The sequence below is a fragment of the Populus euphratica genome, unplaced genomic scaffold (assembly GCF_000495115.2).
Source record: "Populus euphratica unplaced genomic scaffold, PopEup_1.0 scaffold30.1, whole genome shotgun sequence".
In the NCBI taxonomy this organism is placed as follows: domain Eukaryota; kingdom Viridiplantae; phylum Streptophyta; class Magnoliopsida; order Malpighiales; family Salicaceae; genus Populus; species Populus euphratica.
This window is the reverse complement of record NW_011499869.1, coordinates 1573000-1591425: the sequence shown is the minus strand read 5'-3', so window position 1 is coordinate 1591425 and position 18426 is coordinate 1573000. Positions and strand designations below refer to the sequence as shown.

At 34.7% G+C, this 18426-nt stretch overlaps 3 protein-coding genes across 4 annotated transcripts; 2 read left to right on the top strand and 1 right to left on the bottom strand.

The window, feature by feature from the left end:
• Positions 1–280: 280 nt before the first annotated feature.
• LOC105126908 (uncharacterized) lies at positions 281–1575 on the top strand. Its single transcript, XM_011027933.1, has 3 exons — positions 281–613; positions 873–944; positions 1026–1575. The coding sequence occupies exons 1-3, from the start codon at positions 424–426 to the stop codon at positions 1322–1324; spliced, it is 561 nt and encodes a 186-aa protein (XP_011026235.1). The 5' UTR covers positions 281–423; the 3' UTR covers positions 1325–1575.
• A 1323-nt stretch (positions 1576–2898) lies between these two features.
• On the bottom strand, positions 2899–5519 carry LOC105126907 (cytochrome b561 domain-containing protein At2g30890-like). The gene is made up of 4 exons (XM_011027932.1): positions 4949–5519; positions 4582–4743; positions 3898–4046; positions 2899–3596 (listed from the first exon to the last, which is right to left on the bottom strand). The coding sequence occupies exons 1-4, from the start codon at positions 5087–5089 to the stop codon at positions 3293–3295; spliced, it is 756 nt and encodes a 251-aa protein (XP_011026234.1). The 5' UTR covers positions 5090–5519; the 3' UTR covers positions 2899–3292.
• Positions 5520–10368: 4849 nt separating this feature from the next.
• On the top strand, positions 10369–17951 carry LOC105126905 (protein VACUOLELESS1-like). 2 transcript variants are annotated; one of them, XM_011027930.1, is made up of 17 exons: positions 10369–10441; positions 10517–11280; positions 11363–11653; positions 11858–11997; positions 12469–12574; positions 12668–12718; positions 12765–12806; positions 13801–13890; positions 14024–14137; positions 14233–14340; positions 14465–14538; positions 14786–14840; positions 15720–15901; positions 16639–16768; positions 17013–17115; positions 17388–17485; positions 17583–17951. In XM_011027930.1, the coding sequence occupies exons 1-17, from the start codon at positions 10420–10422 to the stop codon at positions 17745–17747; spliced, it is 2535 nt and encodes an 844-aa protein (XP_011026232.1). In that variant the 5' UTR covers positions 10369–10419; the 3' UTR covers positions 17748–17951. The 2 variants fall into 2 exon arrangements, with proteins under 2 accessions (XP_011026232.1, XP_011026233.1); XM_011027931.1 differs by lacking the exon at positions 10369–10441 and having other exon boundaries at positions 11192–11275.
• The last annotated feature ends 475 nt before the right edge of the window (positions 17952–18426 follow it).

Sequence of the window (18426 nt, the reverse complement as noted above, 5' to 3'; positions counted from 1 at the left end):
ATGTTTTGTTTAGAAACATACTAAAATAATATTTTTTTATATTTTAAAAATTCTATCTAACATCAATTTCTTAAAATAATTTAAAATTTTAATAAATTATTAATTTAAAGTAGAAAATAGAAAATAGAAAATAATAGCAAGAGAACGAATAACAGGGAAGCCCATCTGGACTCCAATGCACTGGATCCCGACCTCCTCCCAAGGCCCATGCACAAGTTACAATTGTGGAAGAGAGCTCTCCAGAATCTGGCCTGTTTATTTTATTTTGAAAAAGAAAAGAAATAAATATTTCAGGTGGCTACAATACGAGAGAGATTTGAAACTAGAACCTCATGAATTATTATGGCCTCACGATTACAAAGCAAGCAGAACTGAATACTCGAAAGCTGTAGTAGATTTTTGACAAAACAGAAGTAATAATCCATGGCCTTGAATTTCAGTGCCTCCTCTCTTTCCCATGTATCCTCTTCTACCACCGGCCCTCAGTTTCTAATCCCAACACACAAGCACCTCCTCAAGCTCTCCCCCTCTTCCTTCTCTTGTACTAAAACCTCTGCTCAATCAGAAGGTGCTGCAAGTGGAGTTACAGAGCAAGACCCTTCTTCCTTTTCAGGTATTTTCCCTGTTGTTGCTCTCTTTTTAGCATCTCTTTACGGTTGTTCTGGTCAAATTTGTTAGTACAGTGCCAAAACTTTCAAGAATTCCAAAGCAGGAGAACAATTCAGAGCCCTTAGTGCTAACGTGTAATTTACTGACAGTCCTGGTTCCAAATATTGTTAAATTTCTTGTTAAAACTTTTTGAAGGTTATTGAATTGGATAAAGGATTTGGTGATTGACCCTATCGTGTGATTTTAATGTTCTTGCATTGAAGGGTCTCTGCCTTCCACACGCACACAGCTCGATCTCCTCGAACAGCTCACCTCTGCCACCCCATCCACTGAAGGTATGTGAATTTTATCTCTACAAACATGTTCCATTCATTTTAGATCAGCAATAGTCAGAATTTACTTGCTTCACTGATCAGGTTATGAGAGTGATGGTGGTTCTGGTAAACTTACAATTCGTGAGCAGCTGGCTCAATTGGTTGGAGAAGGAGATGGTGATTTCAGCATTCCCCTGGGTAAAAAAAACTTGAAGAAAGTTAGTGCCAAGTTCTTAACTGTTTCACAGAAGAGAAACATTAGAAGACAAGCTTACCTAAATAAAGTATCTCAAAGGAATGATTCAGTTTTCTTTGCCACCATCGGAGCTTTCATAATTCTACCGCCGATTATAATCTTAGGAATTGCCATATTAACTGGTTATGTGCAGCTTTTTCCATGATACTATACTCCTTAAATTGTTGTAGAGAAATTATAGCTTGATACTCCCATATATAAAAAAGCTGTTGCTTGTTAGCTAGTTAGTTATAAGGTTGTCATAAGTTTCACATCTTAAGAGCAAAAAAAAAAAAAAAAAAGCTGAAAACTATGAAATGAACTGTTGATAGCATTAGAGTGCTAGTATATTTGAAGGAAACGAAATCGTTCTGTTTTGCCATCATCACATTTGAAATACAATTTTGTTCTTTTGTTTATGGTGGGTGTCAGAGACCAGTCATTGCAAAATCTTAGCATCTTCATAAAGAGAGATGATGATAAAGGTGAAAGAGCAAGTAATTTCTTGAAATGATGTGATATACAATTTCAAATTCTCTAGTCAGTGATGGCATTTAAGATGAGTTCTTTAACACCGGCTAATGTCTACCTGTGTCATGTGAGGATTTAGTAGGTATTGAACGATATCTGACACAAGATTTGTCATAAATCACTCACAGACTTAGTTTCTTGTCTCTCATTTTCATGTCTGCCATAGAGGTGTGATGAACACTAATCTAAATATGTGATGGGTTGTTGAAAGCTACAAGCTAGCATCAGTGGTGAATGTTGACTTCAAACTACAGAGAGAGAACCTTCCTTACACATCTTATGCCATCATGCATTTTCAGAAAACTTCTGTATAAAGAAATCAAATACATAAATTTCATTTAAACTCTAGAACCTTGAAAGTGACCATCTTTCTGCTTGATGAGGACGAAGTTGAATTCTTAGATAGTGAGACTCGCATCTTGAGAGAGTAAAATTCATTTCTCTGATTCATCAATCTGCTGCTTACAACCATGTACGCTGCTAATCACCGATTGTGATGCTGTTTCCCCTTCCTTCAACTCCAATTTCTGCATCATTCTGTTTTTAACAGAGTATCAGATGAGCTTCTCTGGCTATAGTCTTTCAATTTCAGAATGTTCAGGGCTAAATCCCTACCCTTGATCCTTTTACTCCCATCTCCCAATTCTTGCTCTAAGCCATTTCTCAGGAATGGCAAAGATCTGCTGTCTTTTATGTATAATTTCTCCGTTTCTGAACCAGATCAACTTTAGCTGGAGCTTTTCTTGCACAGCTTATCAATTGTTGCTCATGATTAGTAAATATGACAGGTCCTTCCAACAGATGAACACAGTCCTTCCTGCAGAAACGTTAGTAAACTGCACATTTTCGTAACAACTAGTAACTATTTTATATCTCAAGATTATTGAGGGAGATTCATCAAGACGTCTTAGTTGCCTCCTTGTTCCAAACGGGCAAGCAATGGTTTTTAATAGTGTAAAGCATGTACAGTTGCCAAAGGATGTCGCTGTTTTCAACACAAAGATCCTTTTGATCCGAGCGGGATTGTAAAAGAGGACACAATAATTAACAAGGCATTATGATGGCTTAGAGAGAGTAAAGAGGAACTACAGAGCTTGATAATTATTGTAAGATCCAAATTTCTCTTTCTTTTCCCTCGACTTGTATGGAAAATAAACAGCAACAGCTTTCATGTGAACCATCTACCAGATCAGATTTATCCTCTCAGGATTTCTGTTCCACATCGTCTTAAATTATTATCAAACCAGTTAGATATCGGAAAACTGTATTTACACTCCATGAAAAAGGAAACCATAGATACAACACTAAAATCCCGACATGGTCAAGAAATCTATATTCAAATTTACAACTGTTGAACAATAGTAGTTCACCAAAAATGAAAAAGCGAAAAAAGAAGCATAATCCATCTTATTAAAACTTGCTATAAATCTCCGATCCAACGTTCAATGCTTCCAAATACTGATCCTTTGCAGCGGAGAATATCCAACGATAAGAAAAACTAGAGGGGGGCATAATTCTCTGTTAGTAATATCTCCAAGTTCTCCTTTCAAAATCCTATTACAGTGGGGCCATAATTGTTTTCAACGGCATTTTATCTACTTTCTCAGCAAGACTCAGTTGTTGATCCCTTTTGCTTTTCTCCTGGAGAAATTACTTGATGAGTGGGCCTCAATGGTTCCAAAATGACTCCTTGCTTATGTATATAATCCCATTTGTCTTGGAACAGGTAAAAGAAAATAATGAAAGAGACCTCGGTGGTGAACAGTATAGTCCAAATATGTATTCTTCTTGATGTTTTCTGATGGTAAGCTTGTAATCCTGTGTATATGTTGACGATTCCCAGAAGAGATACCGCAGTTCCAGTTATCCAGTGCACAAAAAACCACAGACCTCTTCCTTTAGATCCTCTGTATGAAGACATTACATATAAACTCGGATTCTTAGCTAATTGAGGCTGGCATATATTATTTAACTTCTCATGAATTACTACGCTTCCAATGTGTTTTTTCTGCACTTTCTATGACTAAGCATCAAATTGAGATACTTAAATAGTAAATGTAGTATGCCCTTCATACTATATGGGAAACTGATAGGTCTAGCCTCAGGTGACTTCAACTAGCAGGCCTGGAAATGGCCGAGTGAGGTTGAGTCAGTTGTAAATGCCTAAGAATATGAATATAAAAAATACAATGAAGCCTGGTAGCTTACCTCCTCGGGCGTAGAAACCCAACGAGTGCTTGTAACCATACTATACCATACAGGCCTACGCCTATTCGTTGATGGTGATTGTCGAATGAGTTGTTGAAGTTTTTTATAGACATTACTGCTCCCGCTGTGGAGAGAAGTACAGAAAGCATCTGCTGAACACAAATTACTCATTCAATATATACAAGAAATTCTACACTATGGTCATGTAGTAAATTTAAAGAAGTAAAGTTGTTATACTCACTCGTGTGTAAGATTGCTTTACCTATTCATTTGTGAATGGCCTAGAGACACCTAATGTCATAATTCAGTACCATGATTATGCTAAATTAAGATCATAAATCCATGAACTGCCAATCAACTATTACTTTATTATCATTGTCTTCCCTCTCAAGTAGTAATGAGATTAACAACAAACCGTGGCCTACATAAAATACTTGCAGAACAGGAAACAGCTCTACATTGTTTCTCTTTCATCATCATTAAAAGCTAAAGAGTGGGGTGTCGACCTTAAATAAACAAAGCTCAAAGCTTTAGTGATATCTTTTTGTGACCTGTGCAGAGATACAGTTTTACATATGAAAGTAAAAGAAACTAAAAGGAAAAAAATTAACCTTAATCGTGGGAAAATTGAAGAGGATAATGGAACCATAGTTACAAAAAGAAAAAAAGAGAGAAAGAACCTGCCTGCGAAATGGAATGAACATAGAAAAGAATCTTAAGCCGTCGTCCGCATGCCTCTCTTTGTGACATTCTGATAGCGATCACCCCAACAGGCATTAGAAATCCCATTGAGGCCCACAGCAGAAACCCATGGAGTGTAATCTCGAACAGCAGTTTAGGACTTGACTGTTTTTACAGAATATCAGTCAGTTTTATTGGAATCGCAAGATGGTAACGGGCTAGTTTGTAAAATTGAAATGAACGTGGCATATGTATAAAGAAAAAAAGAAGAAGAAAGAGTGCAGAAGATGATGAATTTCAATTCTGAAACATCAGGAATTAGATAATAAGAACTTCACCTAGAAAACAACTATAAGCAAAACATGAGTACCTTATGAATGATGTTCTTGTTGCTAGTAAGATTGCCTGTGGTTTTCAAGTGTTCTTGAGATGAAACGACAAATGGTAGGAGAAGAAGAATAACAAGACTCGCACAGATGGTGAAAGAAACCAGTTTCTGTAGAAGTTGCATTGTTTTTCAGAAGCACAGCCAAGGACTTTCTGTAATTCTTTTTCTGCTATTGACACCGTGAACTTCAGTTGGAGGCTAAGAGGTTTGGTGCATTAAAATGATGTAAAGACACAGAAAAAATGGAGCAGTGGCGCAACTGAATGCGTTTTTGATGTATTTCTTACAAGAAAGGCAGGTTCAGCTTCATGAATTCTCTCCAGATATAGCAATACTAACTTGCCTTGGAGAATTATCGGTAATTTCACCTTTCTCTGCGTGCCTGCCGCATACAAATATACCAACTAGACAGGCTTCTAGAATGTTATTTCAAGAAATTATAATGCTCATATGTTGAATTTAAGAATTTCAGGATGAAAGGTTATTTTTACCAAGACAAAGTAGGATGTTTTAAATACAGAACTCTTATGTATTGCATGGAGGTTGATGCTTTTAGGGTGGGGGATTCGAGTAAGAAAGAGGTTATGGGCATGGGTTGCAATTTCAACCAAGTGGGGTTCACTTTGACAGACCTTTTGATTTAATGAAAGGGAATGTAGGAATCACAGAGCAAAAGGAAGGTCGGATTTCAATGGAGGACAGAAGTTTGAATTTGTAAAGTGAGTCTGTGAAGGTTACACTAGCAGACACATCTTCTAATTTATTCCCCACCGCTTGGTATACATATAGCATTAGCATCATAGCATGCTAGAAAATACCAATACACCAACCCACAAAACGAAAATAATTTGATAAAAGAAAGCACATATATATTTTTAGATTTGTGAAAAGATAAGATGATTTTTTGATTGCATATGTAGTAAACTTTAGCGCTAAATAATGGTTTACTGGCATTTAAATAGACAACCTAGCTAGGCGGCTTTCACTGAAACAGATGATTTCATAGACATCCATCGTTTTAACCCCTTGTTATTTTGGCGGGCTTTTTTCTCCAAATCATCATCCTACAGACCAAACCAACCTGTTGCATAGATAACTGATAAAGAATAATAAAATCCTGACGAGTTTCTGTTGGTATTTACAAACACTTGAAAAAAGACATGCTCCTAAACGAGGGTACGTAGCAACTCTCAAATCAAGAAAGGTGGACCAAGACAAGCTTAGCCCATCTATACAACTTTTTAGCTGTGAGAAATGTAGCAGTGATTGCGCATATAGCTGAGGTGGTCCTTCCCCTGTCAAATACTGCAGTTGATTTTCTTCGAGCTCATGATGCTGGTTTGGAGTCTCTACCTGTTTTACACGGCTAATTCCTAAAGAAAGAGACAAGTAATTGTCCCTAATCTGTTTTGCATGTGATTCATTCCACCCACCCCCATGCCACCGTTTCTGGGCGTACATGTACCCGCTCTTGCTAGCTAGATCTGAAGCATCGCAGCTCAAATAGTAGTTGATATCAGGCGCCTGTGCTAAAACCATCAAACCTAGATTATTGTATTACGGACAAGACTTGTGACGCATGCATGCTTTAAAGTACCCTGAACATTTAGAAGCACACAGCCCGAAGTACAATAATCATGTGGATCGCATACCTATATATAAGGTGATAATATAAGCTTGCTGTGATAATAACCTAATAAGGATACAATCAAGAACTCCAGCAATAATCATCATCATCATCATCATAAATATAATAGGCTAATATCAGTAATGGAACTAGTTTTTATTACCGTCATCACCAGTCAGAATAATTAGTGTCATGAATTAAATAGATATTAACGATATATTTTTTATGTTAAGTGTCGCAACTAATCTTTATAGTGTGGAATTGCTGGTCCCAAAAGTTTCATTTTATTTCTGATATAAAACTTAGGCTAATTTGGTAGGACAACTCAAAATCTCATCCGATTCAAATTGAAAAAAAAAATAGAATAAGAAATAATTTAATTAAAAATTTAAATCGACTTGGAATAACATTCATTTAAGAAGAAGATGTAACATTCAAATCCTTTACTTATTTAAAAAAAGTATGGAATCGGCTTATATTGACCCCGATTTATTACTTAGATATTAACCAAGTTAATCAGGATTGAGTTTCATTGCTCTGATTTTATCAATTAAGAAAAGAGCCAATCATATAATTTTGTGATCCATGTCACATGTGATTCAACAGCAATGTTCAGCCGTATAATCATTACTGAGCTGAAAGGAAATCATAGTGTATTTTTCAACCTGCTGTATGAACTCATTCTAGTTGGAGAATCAATAGCGTTGAAAAATGATAAAAGCCGTTAACCTGCATTAATTCTACAGAAGACATATCTGACTAATACAAGGCCGAAAACCCAGGTCTAGCGAAGGGAAAGCTTCTTTGACGAAGTGGTTCTGAAGAATAATCGAGTGATTGTCCAAAGAAAAAGGCTCTGTTTCGTTGATTTGAGCTCCTAACCACCTTTATTGTTTTGTCAATGGAGGCTTATATGCTGAATGAACATCATGCTTTGGCCTTTATGTAAAGAGATTGGAAAGATGCGAGGACGACTAGAGTTTTTAACAGAATTGGGTGGCCAATAGAGACAGTGACAAGACCCTGTAACCCATGAGAATGATTTCATGCTGTTCTTGCATAATTAATTATCCGATCGGATGTTTCTCGGAAATAAATAAATAGATGGATAGATCCTTGATTGGTGCGTCCAATGCTGATTTATAATTACTGAAGATGGCAATCAGTTCCATTTTGATTAACTAAAGTCGAACTTGATGATGCCTGTCCTTCTCACTTGAATGCCACTCGATTTTTATCTAATCAGATGAGGACTTGAGTAGCAATGAGTTAATCTTCTTTAAATTTATAAATTGTTATCTTATAAATAAAAACTCTTCAATTTTTTTACTTGAAAGGTTCACGAGGAAGATGTTCTCCTAAATTTTAGAGTTTTTAAAGAAAAAATAAATTAAAAAGCTGTTTATTTTTTATAATATTAATAAAAAATAAATATATTTTATATACCATTAATAAAATAATCGACTTTATATATACTTATAAATATACAAAAATTATTATTTTATTATAAATTATTATTCTAGATAAAAAAAATATATGATAATTTATTAAGTTTTTAATACTTATATTATAAAGGATCATCCAGGATGAGATATATAGTCTTAGAACATTAGAATTTGATAATATAAAAGCTTTTTGGATCTGACATGTTTATCAGATCCATGTTTTTTTTACTTAGTTTATCGTTAAATCCAAGTTTATTGGATCTAGTATGTTTATCAAATATATTTTATTTAAAATATATTTCATAAATAAAAATCTTAACAAAAAATTAAATGATCACTTTTCAAAGTGTTTTTGGTTTGGAAATAAATTAAAATATTTTTTTATTTTTTAAAATTTATTTCTGATATCAACATATCAAAATGATTTGAAATTACAAAAAAAAATTTAATTTGAAGTAAATAAAAAAATTAAAAGCATTACAAATGCATTAAAATAATATTTTTTATTTTTAAAAAATTATTTTTAATACCAGCATATTAAAATAATAAGAAACATGGTAAAAAATTAATTTAAAAAAAATAAAATTCAAAAGCTTTTTTAAAACAAAAAATAACCATGCTTTTAATCTCTCTTTTTTTTCAAGTGATAACGATGTACTAAATATTCATGTATTAAAATATTTAAAAACGCAAAAGGAAACATTCTCATAATATCTCCTCACCAACCCCAGCAAAGTCAGCCCACAAATCATTGTCGTGCACTGGTGCTGGGCTTTATCCTTCGTTGTGCAAGGCAGACTAGTTTAAAAAAAAATGAAATTAGGTTACTGTTCATTTAATTACAAAAAAAAATTTAATTTGAAGTAAATAAAAAAATTAAAAGCATTACAAATGCATTAAAATAATATTTTTTATTTTTAAAAAATTATTTTTAATACCAGCATATTAAAATAATAAGAAACATGGTAAAAAATTAATTTAAAAAAAATAAAATTCAAAAGCTTTTTTAAAACAAAAAATAACCATGCTTTTAATCTCTCTTTTTTTTCAAGTGATAACGATGTACTAAATATTCATGTATTAAAATATTTAAAAACGCAAAAGGAAACATTCTCATAATATCTCCTCACCAACCCCAGCAAAGTCAGCCCACAAATCATTGTCGTGCACTGGTGCTGGGCTTTATCCTTCGTGCAAGGCAGACTAGTTAAAAAAATAAAAATGAAATTAGGTTACTGTTCATTTAATATATTAAAGTTAACAACGTTTTGCGTTGTGGTTTCACGTGAAGTTTATCATAGATTTTTACTTTCATAATAATTGGTTTTTAAAGTATTTTTATTTAAAAATATGTTAAAATAATAATTGTTAAGAGGAGTACCATGAAAACAAAAGTGTCTGCGTGGTTAAGAGAAGTAACGCTAACGCTGAGGTCACATATTTGAAACTGTGGTATTTTCTTTTAAATAATAATTATTTTTAAAATAAATGATTGATAAAAAAAAAAAAAAAGTCTAGGCGCGCAACCCTGTCTATGACTCACGCACCTAAGCTTTTTTAATAAGCCTAGCATAGTTCATGCAATACTACGTTTTTTCTTGTTCTTTTTTTCAATTGGCCTCTTGGCTTTTCTTCTTTTACTCTTTATTTTTTTTATCTTTTTTTTTAAATTTTTTTCTTTAAAATTAGTTATTTTTTTAAATTTTTTTCTTTAAAATTAGATTTTTCTTTAATTTTATTATTTAGTATTGAGTTAATTGTAAATTAATTTTTATATTTTTTATTATATTATAAAATAAAAAATTAATTCAAAACAATTAACAATAAGTTAGATTTTTATTTAATTTTATTATTAAGTATTGAGTTTTTTTTTTCTAGAATAAGCTGAAGGTAACTTAAAAATTATTTAATTTAAAACTGGATATAGTAAAATAATATAAATTCAAATAGCCAGCAGCTAGTAACTGCATCAGCCAGGAGTCCCTACGTTGCATTTTGAAATAGGACTACAAGTTCTCATGATCGAATACGGGCCTGTTTTATTACTCGAGATCGGCCTAAGGAGCCCACTACCTAGGCACGAGCCTATTAAGCCTCACAGACCACCCATTCATCTTATATAATAAAAATAAATTATTCTTAATAAGATTAAAATTATCTGATGGATTTGGGTCGGGTTGGTTCGACAAGGGAAAGGATAGCCCATTTTCAGTCGGAGCTACAAATCATTTGCAGAAAACAACTGTTATCGATCGTGATGACCAGAGCATTCCCAGCGTCTGCCGAAAAAGATGATCAGATCGTCCTTGTAACATAAACAGCATCGAAACCTCTCTAATTCACCGTTCAGAAACGCTTACTTCTCAAATTTTCCTCCTCCAATGTCAAACGTCTCCGTCGCGGGTAACCTCTCTAATTCACCATTCAGAAACCCTTACTTCTCAAATTTTCCTCCAATGTCAAACGTCTCCGTCGCGGCTGAATGGCAACTCCTAACAGACCGGTATTACAGAAAACCCGAACTCTACCCAATGCGATGGAAACACATAGACTTAAGCCGTAATAAAGTAGCCTGCGCACCCTTCGGCGGTCCAATCGCTTTAATTCGTGACGATTCCAAAATCGTCCAGCTCTACGCCGAATCCGCCCTCCGAAAACTCCGAATTTTTAACTCTGCTGGTGTTCTCCTCTCTGAAACAGTCTGGAAACACCCAGGCGGCCGATTGATCGGAATGTCATGGACCGAAGACCAAACCCTAATTTGCATAGTCCAGGACGGCACGATCTACCGTTACAACGTTCACGGCGAGTGTCTAGAACCTAATTTCTCCATGGGAAAAGATTGCTTTGAACAGAATGTGGTGGATTGTGTGTTTTGGGGGAACGGTGTCGTGTGCTTGACGGAAGCTGGGAAGTTATTCTGTGTTCCTGATTTTAAGGAGATTAAGCCTTGCAAGCTCGCAGAAATAGGGGTTGGCGTTGAGGAATTGCCACATTGTATGGCGGTTATAGAACCGCAGTATACGGTTTCGGGTAATGTGGAGGTTTTGTTAGGAGTAGGAAGTGGATTTGTGATTGTTGATGAGGATGAGGTGAGGTTCATTGATGAAGAAAAAGTTGGTGGTGCCGTGCAGAAAATTGCTGTTTCCCACAACGGGAGGTTTTTAGCGTGTTTTATGCATGATGGGAGATTTCTTGTTATGAATACTGAGTTTATAAATTTTACTAATTATCAATGTGAGGTAATTTATGTTGTGTTTGGTTTGATCTTAAGGTTTAACTTGTGTTTTGTTTGCTTTTTTATTAATGAGTTGAAATGTGCAGTCTGCGCTTCCACCGGAGCAGATGGCTTGGTGTGGATTGGATAGTGTGTTGCTTTATTGGGATGATGTGCTTTTGATGGTAGGACCTTCTGGGGATTCTGTATCATATTTTAATGATGAACCTGTAATTTTTATCCCTGAGTGTGATGGAGTGAGGGTATTGTCAAATACGAGTATGGAGTTTGTACAACGGGTGCCTGATTCTACCGTGTCTATATTTAAGATAGGAAGCACGTCTCCTGCATCATTGTTGTTTGATGCTTTGGATCATTTCGATAGGCGAAGTGCTAAGGTACTTGTCTCATTGTTTGCAAACAGCTGTGCTTTACTTTCTTACTTAGACTAACAAATGGGTGGACCACTTGCTTGAAATGTTTTTATAGTATTCTTGCTTACATTTGTGATCCATAAATGGGTATGCTGGCCCACATGAACCATTTGGTTATGAGTTTCAATAATATCTCATGTGAATTCCATCTTCCATTGTTTTTACCAGGCTGATGAGAATTTGAGATTGATACGCTCATCTTTGCCTGAGGCTGTTGAGGCATGTATTGATGCTGCTGGTCATGAATTTGATGTTTCCCGTCAGCGGACGCTGCTAAGAGCTGCGAGCTATGGTCAAGCCTTTTGCAGGTGATTTCGATTCAGACAAAAAAGATATATACTCAATAGCTGTATATACCTCTCATGATGGCGTGAATTTATTTTGTTGTGTGATTCCTATCATTTGTAAAGCTTGACAAATTTTCACTAAGCCAAGAAAGCAAATTATGGTTGGCTCATCGAGATTGATTTCAATTTCATATTGCACTTTTGTTAACGTGGCAATGGATGGTTTTGGGAACCTAACTAGTCAGATTGTTGCCTGAGGCTATTGTGGTGCAAATTTCTATTTGGAACAGTTGCCTCTTGATGTGAACTGTAGTGAGCTTTACTTTTAGCATGATTTTTTGTGTGTGAAATGGAAAAATATGCACTGATTACTTTGTGCTCATTTACTTGATTATAATTCGTAGCATCTATGATCTTAAAATAGTTTTTCTTCTTTTTTTTTTCCTTTTCTGATTTCTGTTCTCAGCATTGATATCCAGTTGGCTTTGGCAGCAATTTTAAACGTGACCACATTCAAGAGATGTGCAAAACTTTGCGCGTCTTAAATGCCGTACGTGACCCTGAGATTGCCATCCCTCTAAGTATTGAGCAGTATAAGGTTTATGATACTTCCTGACTTAAGTTGTCAATTTCAAATCTGAACTTGCTTGCTGCTTGTCAATATAATACTGAATAAACATTTTGTGGTCAGTTGCTTTCCGCACCCGTTCTGGTGGGTCGTTTGATTAACGCTCACCAACATCTTCTTGCACTGCGGATTTGGTCGTTTGATTAACGCTCACCAGCATCTTCTTGCACTGCGGATATCGGAATATGTGGGATTGAATCAAGTAAGTTTAAGTCATAGATTGTCTCTTCATTGTTGCATTCTCTGGGACTTTGCCAATTAGGTTCCTCTTCCACAAATCAAAGCTTAAAACTGAACCTTGACCTAATTTCTTTGACGAGAAGATGTTAAGTGTTATTTTAGGGTAACATTCTATTGGGAAAATTTGTTGATTTTTATTGACATTATATTGGGTAAATTTTTATATATCATGAATACAACAAACCTTGATGTTCAACTAATGTAGAGCAGCTAGGTTTGGTGGCCTACAAAAGAGTCGCGATGAATCAAGCTCGGAGAATTTGGGATTTTAGGTTGGAATTAGGGTTAGGGCTTGATGTATGTGGAATCAGGATTTATTACTGTATCTGTAGAAACTAGAAAGTAATCCGTGTGTACTTTAGCAGTAAGAAATAGCAGAAAAATACTTAGATAATAGAGAAGAGGAAGAAAGGGCAATGGCCACAACCCTCAAAAGTAAATCAAAATATACACTTCATTCTATTATTGAAATCCTACATTACTTAGAATGGCTCTTTTGGAGGCACCAAAACCGTAGCAGTCCTAAACTAAGAAGGAGATAGAAAACTTAATAGGAAAAGGAGACAAATACTAGAAAAATCCTACTTAATGTTCTAGTTCCTAAATAAGCCAAGTTTCCTAAATAGTAATGATATAATTAAGTAATAAAATCCTAAAGAAATCTCAAAATAAAAAAATTAAATTAAAATAATTTATCAATCTCTTTCCTTGGTTGCATCATCAGGAAACATTAGAGCCACTAATTGGTAATTTTTTATATGACTGAGTACTTGTGGCCCCTAGTGTTTGCATCCATTTTGTGACTAGCACCAATACTTGGACTTCCACAGTTCTATTATATACATGTACTCTGTTCTCTAACATATTATCAACTTGGTTATATATTGCCTTCTAGGAATTCTAGAAAGCAAATCATTTATGTGTGCATTCACCTTCTCCTGATTGTTTTTATATAGGAAGTAGTAGTAATGCACTGGGCATGCGCAAAAATAACAGCTTCATTAGCAATTCCTGATGCAGCCCTCCTTGAAATCTTACTTGATAAGGTTTGTGCTTCTCTTGATCATTTTCAGATTAACATCAAAAACTCTGGAAATCAACAGCTCTCTTCCTGTTGTGTTTTTCTTCTTCTTCTAATGTCAATGCAACACATCTGAAATGATGTTCTTTGAGTTGCAGCTGAAATTATGCAAGGGCATGTCCTATGCAGCTGTTGCTGCTCATGCAGATAGGAGTGGCCGCCGGAAGTTGGCTGCAATGCTTGTTGATCATGAACCACACTACTCAAAACAGGTTTTTTTTTAATATATTATAGTAGTTGTTAATATTGTCCTTTTGAAGAGATGACTATTTCCGAGGTGTTACTGATTATATTTTTTTCACTTTAGGTTCCTCTATTGTTAAGTATTGCAGAGGAAGAAACAGCTCTAGTGAAGGCAACTGAAAGTGGTGACACTGACCTTGTTTATCTTGTCCTATTTCATATCTGGCAAAAGGTAATTGCTTCCTCTAAATTTTAAAGACTAGCTTCTAATTTTGGGGCTATATAAATGGACCATAAGTACTTATTGATTCATCAATCACTTGAACCATCCTAGATTATTTTTCTTGTTTATCCAGAGTTCAGCCTTGGAGTTTTTTGGAACAATACAAGCCAGAGCCCTTGCTCGTGATTTATTCATAGCTTATGCACGGTAGGTAAAACATTCTAGTAGATTTTTTTCTGAAACTAATTTTATGATTTTTGTGGTTTCAATCTGTTATAAGAAATCTAATTTGCAAAGCTTTTCTCATCCAATAACCAATGTCATTTATCTGCTCAGTGCATGCTGACATGTTTTTCTCCTTGTTTCTCATGTTGTCTAATAATGCATGAACCATTGGAAGACTTTTTCACCTTCCTTTTTACTGCATGATTACATTTAGTTTCCCCCCCTCCAGGTATTATAAACATGAATTCTTGAAGGACTTCTTCCTATCAACAGGACAACTTCAAGTAGGTTCAAGTTCTTCCCAACTGGTTAAGAAACAGTGAATTTTTTTCTGTTTTATTTTGATTTGACTTCATGGAATAGAGTAGCAAGTGATAGTTCGGTATTCATATGCTGCTTTATGTAAATGTGTGATAGCTAGAAAAGGGGTTTTATTTGGTGATGAATTGCCATAATGAGTTCATAATGGTTCAACTCATTTAGCATGGTAAAATAAATTTAAAATGTCAAAAACAATCCTTCATTCTTGAGCTTCATCCTTCTACTAATTTCCTTGTATCCATGTGAAATTTTTAGTACTTTTTGGTAATATGTCATTGCTATAGAAATCATGTCTTCATGACACTGTTCCATAGGTTAAGGTTTAAAGTTCATTAAAACCTTAATCAGCTTAGTTGGTGCAAATATGATCCTCTAAGTTGCAATATATTGCAAGTAAATGGGCTCTATGTGCATGCATGCACATGTGGGTTTTCTGAGGGAGGCAAATATGGTTATGGATGACAGACCACTCCAGGTTTAGCAAACAGTAGTTTAGATTCAAAATTTTAATGTAATTTGACTCAAATGAGGCGATCCAATTTCCTCAGGTATCAATGACTAATAAATTGCTATGAAATTGTGATTTGTAAGTAGGATGGGCTTCTCTTTCCATTCATACACGCATGCAACATAATGAACTGGGGCAGGCTTTACGCGCCTTTTGTAGTCCATGATGCCCATCAATATTTATTTTGTTTGTCAAAGCTTAAATTTGTGTGCATACTGATTACCTGTTGACGTTGTCTATGTTTGAGTGTCTAAAGTTGTGCTGAAGATGTGATGCATTTATTGTTAATCATTTGTTTCTCTGTCCTAATTTGCAAGTTTAATTTGGTTTTTAGGAGGTGGCTCTTCTCCTATGGAAAGAATCATGGGAAATAGGGAAAAATTCAATGGCCAGTAAAGGATCCCCACTTCATGGTCCACGCTTAAAACTCATTGAAAAGGCCCACGATCTTTTTGCTGAGACCAAGGAACATAACTTTGAGTCAAAAGCTGCTGAAGAACATGCAAAGTTGCTGAGGTAAGATGCCAACTAGTACCACCAAATATGTTGTTGACCGTCTGTTTATTCTATTTTTCTCCAAAACATTGCTTATTATAGAAGTTCATGTAGTTCTATTATAACAGTTAGATGCAAAGAAGATGTAATGTATTCTTTCTTTGGAAATTAATATAAAAAAGATGCAAAATCCAATCAATTACCAGTTAACCCTTTCTATAATAAGTGAAGGTTGTGTATTTATGGAGAATTTTCTGGTTTTATACAAATTAATAGCACTTGGAAAACATGATTACTAAATGATGATTTCTGTCTTTTCTATCTTTCAACCACTAAAAGTTTCTCAGATTCACCACTTTGAAAACCAAGGGCACTGTTTGTTCACCTATTACTTTATCCCTTTGTTATTCATTGTTTTAAATGCAAAGACCTGTATTTTCTATTTGGGAAAAGTGTTCGATAGTAAACATGTTTTCTTTAGTTTTCCTGGAAAAATGATTTTAGAATGAAGCTGATAACAGAAATGAAAATTAGAAATTTTTTTCTGAAAGTAAACACAACCTAAATGTTCTAGCAAGCCTTTCTAAAAGGGACTTTTGATAACATGTACAAGCAATAAAATATGGTTAAAATATGGTTATGACAACCCCCCCCCCCCCCCCCCTCTTTCAATTGAAAAATCTCAATTTGATTCTCACTTGCTGCTTTATAAACTTGTGTGAACTCCTTTTCCTTTCTGATAATACCATTTTTTGCAGAATTCAACATGAGTTAGAAGTCTCTACAAAACAGCCCATTTTTGTAGATTCAAGCATCAGTGATACAATTCGAACATGTATTGCATTGGGAAACCATAGAGCTGCTATGAAAGTGAAAACAGAGTTTAAGGTCTGTTTACCTTAGCATGTTGGCTCTCTATTTGAAAGAGTAAAATCGGGGTTTTACTGGTGCTTCTTGCCATGAATATAATACACACACACACACACGAGTTTTCTTTTGTCTGTGTGCTTAACTGAATTTTATACACTTGGCTGATGTAACAAAAATATTGTTTCAGTGTCCATAAGTTTGAGGCTTTTTTTTTTCAGGCCACAATATTCATCTTTTTTTATGTGACATTTACTTTACTCAGGTTTCTGAGAAGAGATGGTATTGGCTTAAAGTTTTTGCTTTGGCAACAATTAGAGACTGGGATGCCCTAGAAAAATTTTCGAAGGAGAAGAGACCACCAAATGGTAAGATCTCTTGGTTGTTAGATCTTGAAGGACAACTAAAGGAAGTAAATTAATTGATGACATCTTCCTTGCTTGGCAATTTTTCTTCTATGATTCTTCTTACATAGGATCAAAAAGCGTTGGGTTTAAATTAGCAACTTTGATTATTGGCATGAGTTTTTAATTGGTAAATCATTGCAGTCAGACATTTTGTGTCTTGTTATATGACAGTTATGATATTTTGCTTCTCTTTTTTTTTTCTTTTTTTTTTTTGTGGGGGGTGCATCTGATAGGTTTCAGGCCATTTGTGGAGGCATGCATTGATGCGGATGAGAAAGGTGAAGCTCTGAAATATATCCCAAAACTTGCAGATCCCAGAGAAAGAGCTGAGGTAATCAGACCATATGCCTTTTTCCTTCTCCTTGTATGTGTTATTCGTCACTTTTGTTTAGATCACCTTTGCTCAGGTCCCTCTCTGATTTTTACAGGCATATGCTCGGATTGGCATGGCCAAGGAAGCTGCTGATGCTGCTTCTCAGGCAAAAGATGGTGAATTGCTTGGTCGATTGAAATTGAGTTTTGCACAAAATACAGCTGCTTCATCAATTTTTGACACTCTACGAGATCGATTGTCCTTCCAAGGAGTTTCATAGTGACCTGAAGCTTCATATTCCTTTTCTTCTCCTTTTGAGTTTTGAGCCTGTTGTATGTGTGGTGTGCATATTCTCTCTTCCATGTAGATTTATATGAGCTATCCCTACAGTGTGTTCATACAGTCGATGCCATAGAAATTAGCTTTCATCGAGTTTTTGCTTGTGACCTCCTATTTTTTTCAAGGGTGCATGAGTTCCCTTGCAGTTTTCATTCTTTGGAACGTTTTCCAAATTATTAATTACTTAATTTTAACTATAATAGAGGTGGTGAAATCACTGTTAACCGCGCTCTTCTCACACAAACAAATTATTGCGTCTCTTTTTCTCTATATAATTTTTTGCAATTACATTTTTATAAACCTAGATTGATCGTCATTTTAATCAGGGTTTTCTTTAGGAAAGATAAGATTTAAAGATAGACAATCAAAGTAAAAAGGGTGGAGAAATAGTGAAAGGTGGTTATTTCTGGGTGAAAAGTTTAGTCTTTAAACTTTTAAATTATAAATTTTTGGTTCTTTCATATCCTTAAAATTTAATTTTTGTTTAAAATTTTAATTTTTAAATTTTTTGATCTTTATTTTGAGAGGAGAAAGAGTTAGTTTTTATATTTTGGTGGTGCAGAGAAAAAATCTTGGTTGATATTAAATTTAACTATGAAAAATAAAATTTTTAGTATTAA